Source organism: Salvelinus sp. IW2-2015, unplaced genomic scaffold (assembly GCF_002910315.2).
Source record: "Salvelinus sp. IW2-2015 unplaced genomic scaffold, ASM291031v2 Un_scaffold5243, whole genome shotgun sequence".
Lineage (NCBI taxonomy): Eukaryota > Metazoa > Chordata > Actinopteri > Salmoniformes > Salmonidae > Salvelinus > Salvelinus sp. IW2-2015.
In genome coordinates, this window is record NW_019946508.1 from 23,516 (window position 1) to 30,150 (window position 6,635).

The 6,635-nt window shown below is 45.0% G+C and overlaps 1 protein-coding gene and 1 long non-coding RNA gene across 2 annotated transcripts in view; one reads left to right on the forward strand and one right to left on the reverse strand.

Moving 5' to 3' along the window:
* The window catches only part of LOC112078091 (solute carrier family 2, facilitated glucose transporter member 1), a gene marked incomplete at both ends in the record, with an annotated part of 24,225 nt that extends 20,934 nt beyond the window's left edge, over window positions 1-3,291 (forward strand). The window contains 3 exon segments of the mRNA XM_024144431.2: window positions 475-524; window positions 1,357-1,458; window positions 3,097-3,291. Coding sequence (XP_024000199.2) covers window positions 475-524; window positions 1,357-1,458; window positions 3,097-3,291 — 347 coding nt within the window.
* A 7-nt stretch (window positions 3,292-3,298) lies between these two features.
* LOC139026599 (uncharacterized) lies at window positions 3,299-5,223 on the reverse strand. Its single transcript, XR_011478445.1, has 2 exons — window positions 5,190-5,223; window positions 3,299-4,193 (listed from the first exon to the last, which is right to left on the reverse strand). It is a non-coding gene; the product is annotated as an uncharacterized lncRNA (long non-coding RNA).
* Between the last annotated feature and the right edge of the window lie 1,412 nt (window positions 5,224-6,635).

A 6,635-nucleotide genomic window follows, 5' to 3' on the forward strand; every position in this document is an offset into this window, starting at 1 on the left:
ACAGACTAGCAGCAGACTACCAGATATAGCAAGACTAGCAGCAGGATATTGGACTAGCAGCTAGCAGCAGACTACCAGAATAGCAGACTAGCAGCAGACTATTGGACTAGCAGACTAGCAGCAGACTACCAGACTAGCAGACTAGCAGCAGACTATTGGACTAGCAGAATCAGCAGCAAGACTACAGAATAGCAGACTAGACAGCAGACTATTGGACTAGCAGACTAGCAGCAGACTACCGAGAATAGAGCAGACTTTGCAAGTTATTTGCTAAACCCTCTCCTCTTTCCAGATTTGATTCTGCGGCATTGTGTCAGTATGGTTCTTCAGGCTATCCTGCAGCTCAGTAGGGAACCTGAGGCTAAAGGAAAGACAGGCAACACACTGAGGTTAAACATATACCCCACTTCTCATTTTCCAGATCATCAATTATTCACCAAGATGTTTGACAAGGCTAACTTTGACGAAGCCAAGTATCTGAGCTGGGGGTGGGGGCCGTGAACGTGGCCTTCACTCTGGTGGCGGTGAGTAGAGTACACTAGAGTAATCTCACCTATAATCTCACCTGTTATGAAGTATGGAGACTCACCTGTAATCTCACCTGGTACAAGGTATGGAGACTCACTTGTAATCTCACCTGGTATGAGGTATGGAGCACTCACCTGTAATTCACCTGTTATGAAGTATATAGACTCACCTGTAATCTCACCTGGTATGAGGTATGGAGACTCACCTGTAATCTCACCTGGTATGAGGTATGGAGACTCACCTGTAATCTCACCTGGTATGAGGTATGGAGACTCACCTGTAATCTCACACGTTATGAGGTATGGAGACTCGCCTGTAATCTCACCTGGTATGAGGTATGGAGACTCGCCTGTAATCTCTACCTGGTATGAAGTATGGAGACTCACCTGTAATCTCACCTGGTATGAAGTATGGAGACTCACCTGTAATCTCACCTGGTATGAAGTATGGAGACTCACCTGTAATCTCACCTGGTATGAAGTATGGAGACTCGCCTGTAATATAATCTGGTATGAAGTATGGAGACTCACCTGTAATCTCACCTGGTATGAAGTATGGAGACTCACCTGTAATCTCACCTGGTATGAAGTATGGAGACTCGCCTGTATATAATCTGTTATGAAGTATGGAGACTCGCTGTAATCTCCCCTGGTATGAGGTATGGAGACTCACCTGTAATCTACCTGGTATGAGGTATGGAGACTCACCTGTAATTCTCACTAGTATGACGTATGGAGACTCACCTGTGATTTGTGTCTTGATTCTCTCTCAACAACAAGCAACGGAGTATGGAGACTCACCTGTGATTTTGTGTCTGTTTTTCCTCAGTTCTTCCTGATGGAGAGGGCGGGGCGTAGGAAACTGCTGTTGACTGGCTTCCTGTGTCTAGCTGTGTGCAACCTCTCCATGACCGTCATAGACTCAGTCCTGGTAACGCTAACCACACCTACACTAACCCTAAATTATCAATCTATTATATTATACGATTGTCCATCTGAGTGTTGTCTATCTCAGCGTACCTTGTTGGTGACTCTCTCTCTCTACCTGCAGGTGTAATACATTATGATGCTGTTATTCAACATGGTCTAAGGACAATTCGTATTATTCTGTATGTAAATCTATGACATTCCATTTATTATGATATTTTACTTTACGTTAAGTTACATTATGAATGGAACAGCTGTCATACAATAACATATGAATTAGGTATAGTATAGTATTATACTGTACGTCTTACCTGGTTGTACAATAGCATACGAATTGGATGATGTCATTTATCATGCGTCTTGGATGATGTCATTTATCATGCGTCTTGGATGACGTAATTTATCATACGAATTGGATGATGTCATTTATCATGCGTCTTGGATGATGTCATTTATCATACGAATTGGATGATTTCATTTATCATACGTCTTGGAGGATGTAATTTACCATACGAATTGGATGACGTAATTTATCATACGTCTTGGATGATGTCATTTATCATACGAATTGGAGGATGTAATTTATCATACGTCTTGGATGACGTCATTTATCATACGTCTTGGATGATGTCATTTACCATACGTCTTGGATGATGTCATTTATCATGCGTCTTGGATGATGTAATTTACCATACGTCTTGGAGGATGTAATTTACCATACGTCTTGGAGGATGTAATTTACCATACGTCTTGGATGACGTCATTTATCATACGTCTTGGATGATGTCATTTACCATACGTCTTGGATGACGTCATTTACCATACGTCTTGGATGATGTCATTTACCATACGTCTTGGATGATGTCATTTACCATACGTCTCGGATGATGTAATATAGATTGCACCTCCGTCACTCGTTGCGTCATGCCATTGTTATGAACGTTCTCAAGCCGCCCTCTGTCAGCGCAGCCATAGTGGTGCCTTAAAGGGGGTGATGAGCCCAGTCATTCTGGACGGAGGATAACTACTGTTTAGTCTAAATAACACTATAGTGCCAGGAAATACAATATTTCTTTGTACAAAATATTTTGTAGGAAACATCTTTGCCGTTGGCCTTCCCTCAATCTTAGCTAGCTAGCTAATGTTATACTATATGTAAAGTCAATCTTGTGACATCAAAATGATGACAAAAGCTTTTCCTGCTAATTATTTGCCTCCTTTTTGAAAGTCATTGTATTTCCAAGCCATTGTAATGGATGTTGGATAACATTTTCATCAGCGCTCATTGACGATGCATTGAGTAGAATGCTCAGTCAAGGCATCAGTCCAATAACGCACTGTTCAAAACAATATTACGATGAGACATGAATAGTATTGCACACCTTTATCTGAGACCAGGCTGCTTGTTAGGCAGTAACAACAAAGAAGAATTACAAGAAGCATTTGTGTTGGCAGTTAGGGGAACTAACGACAAAGGTTAGGAGAATTGGCTTAAATTTAGAATAAGGGTTAGCTAAAATGCTACAATTGTCCCGATGTGACTCGAACAGGCAGCCTTTGGATTGCTAGACTGTCGGGGATTACGGTCACCCATCCTCCCTGACCAATATAAGATTGATTGACTGATTGATCTGCCCTGTAGTTCCTTGTCCCAGAGCTGCGTAACCTGCAGGTGTTGGTCGTGTTCTTCCTGATCTCAGCCTATGAGGTGGGACCTGGCCCTATTTCCTGGTTCATCGCTGCAGAGCTGTTTGACCAGCCAGCCAGACCAATCGCCATGGCCTTCACCAGCATGCTCAACTGGGGAGGGAAGTTCATGCTGGCCCTGCACGGGAGCTTTCATACTCTTATATTACGGGACTTCAGACTCTTATAAACTCTTATATACGGGAGCTTCAGACTCTTATAAACTCTATTATATACAGGAGCTTCAGACTCTTATATACAGGAGCTTCAGACTCTTTATAAGTCTTATATACAGGAGCTTCAGACTCTTACAAAACTCTTATATACGGGAGCTTCAGACTCTTATAAACTCTGTATATACGGAGCTTCAGACTCTTATAAACTCTTATATAAAGGAGCTTCAGACTCTTTATATACGGAGCTTCAGACTCTTATAAAATCTTATATACGGGAGCTTCAGACTCTTATAAACTCTTATATATAGGCGCTTCACTCTTAATATTCAATGATATGGATCCGAAAACAAGTTATCGTAATGCCTCAACCAACAATACAGATAATAATATTTATCCATTTTATGATACACTGCGTGACTACTACAGGAACAGAGGCAATCGTGTTTTTGATGTTTATAAATGTACATGTCATCAGAAAACGGACATCACTGAGGGAGGCCACCACCTGAAGTCCTGTATCAGTCCCATCATGTGTTTCCCTTGTGTTAGAGGCCGTATTCTGACTACCTGGTTAAACAAAAGGTTAAATAAAATAAACATTTGTCCCCACGCGAAGGTTGAACACAATAAGACCTCCGTGACCCCCAGTACAACCTCCGACCTCCGGGGGATAAGGTGAGCGGGGCCAGGACGTTCAGGTCAGGGGAAGGTGTTGAAACCAGTCTTATTGTGCAGGGGGATGCCCTCGGACTCTCGGAACTCGGCTGCGATGTCATCGAAGGTGCGTCCCTTGGTCTCGTAGGCGTCTCCAAGTGAAGCTGAAGGCTGTCAGAGCCATGGTCATGAAGAGGAGGTACACGTAAGCACCACACAGTTTCTACAGAGACACACACACACCACACACCACACACACACACACACACACCACACCACACACACACACACACACACACACCAGTTAACACAACTGGAAATTGCAGTACATTTCATTTTAGAAGATAGTCCTATTTATGTATTACAATCAGCCATCTGTCATGTACATTGGTGCCATTATGTCATGTACCATTGGTGCCATATGTCATGTACCATTGGTGCCATACGGTCACTGTACCATTGGTGCCATACTGTCATGTACCATTGGTGCCATTATGTCATGTACCATTGGTGCCATTATGTCATATACCATTGGTGCCATTATGTCATGTACCATTGTGCCAATACTGTCATGTACCATTGGTGCCATTTTGTCATGTACCATTGGTGCCATTATTGTTATGTACCATTGGTGCCATAATGTCATACTACCATTGTGCCATTATGTCATGTACCATTGGTGCCTATTGTCATGTACCACTGGTGCCATATTGTCATGTTCCATTGGTGCCATATTGTCATGTGCCATGGTCCTATGACACAGGCTATGTTAAACGTACCAGTGGTGGAGGGAAGAGCAGGACTAGTACGTACCAGTAGTGGAGGACACAGCAGGACTAGTACGTACCAGTAGTGGATGGAACAGCAGGACTAGTATGTACCAGTAGTGGAAGGAGAGCAGGACTAGTATGTACAGTAGTGGAGGGAACAGCAGGACTAGTACGTACCAGTAGTGGAGAGAAGAGCAGACTAGTACGTACCACTAGTGCAGGGAAGAGCAGGACTAGTACGTACCAGTAGTGGAGGGAAGAGCAGGACTAGTACCTACCAGTAGTGGAGGGAAGAGCAGGACTAGTACGTACCAGTAGTGGAGGGAAGAGCAGGACTAGTACGTACCAGTAGTGGAGGGAAGAGCAGGACTAGTACCTACCAGTAGTGGAGGGAAGAGCAGGACTAGTACGTACCAGTAGTGGAGGGAAGAGCAGGACTAGTATCGTACCAGTAGTGGAGGGAAGAGCAGGACTAGTATGTACCAGTAGTGGAGGGAACAGCAGGACTAGTACGCACCAGTAGTGGGAGAAGAGCAGGACTAGTACGTACCAGTAGTGAGGAAGAGCAGGACTAGTACGTACCAGTAGTGAGGGGAAGAGCAGGACTAGTACGTACCAGTAGTGGAGGGAAGAGCAGGACTAGTATGTACCAGTAGTGGAGGGAACAGCAGGACTAGTACGCACCAGTAGCAGTAGTGGAGAGAAGAGCAGGACTAGTACGTACCAGTAGTGGAGGAAGAGCAGGACTAGTACGTACAGTAGTGGAGGAAGAGCAGGACTAGTACGTACCAGTAGTGGAGAGAAGAGCAGGATAGTACGTACCAGTAGTAAGTGGAGGGAACAGCAGGACTAGTACGTACCAGTAGTGGAGGAAGAGCAGGACTAGTACGTACCAGTGTGGAGGGAACAGCAGGACTAGTACGTACCAGTATGGAGAGAAGAGCAGGACTAGTACGTACCATAGTGGAGGGAACAGCAGGACTAGTTACGTACCAGTAGTGGATGGAAGAGTAGGACTAGTACGTACCAGTAGTGGAGGGAACAGCAGGACTAGTATGTACCAGTAGTGGAGGGAAGAGCAGGACTAGTACGTACCAGTAGTGGAGGGAACACAGCAGGACTAGTATGTACCAGTAGTGGAGGAAACAGCAGGACTAGTACGTACCAGTAGTGGAGGGAAGAGCAGGACTAGTACGTACCAGTAGTGGAGGAACAGCAGAGACTAGTATGTACCAGTAGTGGAGAGAAGAGCAGGACTAGTACGTACCAGTAGTGGAGGGAAGAGCAGGACTAGTACGTACCAGTAGTGGAGGGAACAGGCAGGACTAGTACGTACCAGTAGTGGAGAGAAGAGCAGGACTAGTACGTAGCAGTAGTGGAGGGAAACAGCAGGACTAGTACGTACCAGTAGTGGATGGAAGAGTAGGACTAGTACGTACCAGTAGTGGAGGGAACAGCAGGACTAGTATGTACCAGTAGTGGAGGGAAGAGCAGGACTAGTACGTCCAGTAGTGGAGGGAACACAGCAGGACTAGTATGTACCAGTAGTGGAGGAAACAGCAGCTAGTACGTACCAGTAGTGGAGGGAAGAGCAGGACTAGTACGTACCAGTAGTGGAGGGAACAGCAGGACTAGTATGTACCAGTAGTGGAGAGAAGAGCAGGACTAGTACGTACCAGTAGTGGAGGGAGAGCAGGACTAGTACGTACCAGTATGGAGGGAACAGCAGGACTAGTATGTACCAGTAGTGGAGAGAAGAGCAGGATTAGTACCTACCTGTAGTGGAGGGAAGAGCAGGACTAGTACGTACCAGTAGTGGAGGAACAGCAGGACTAGTACGTACCAGTAGTGGAGGAACAGCAGGATTGTACTTACCAGTAGTGGTAGGCAAGAGG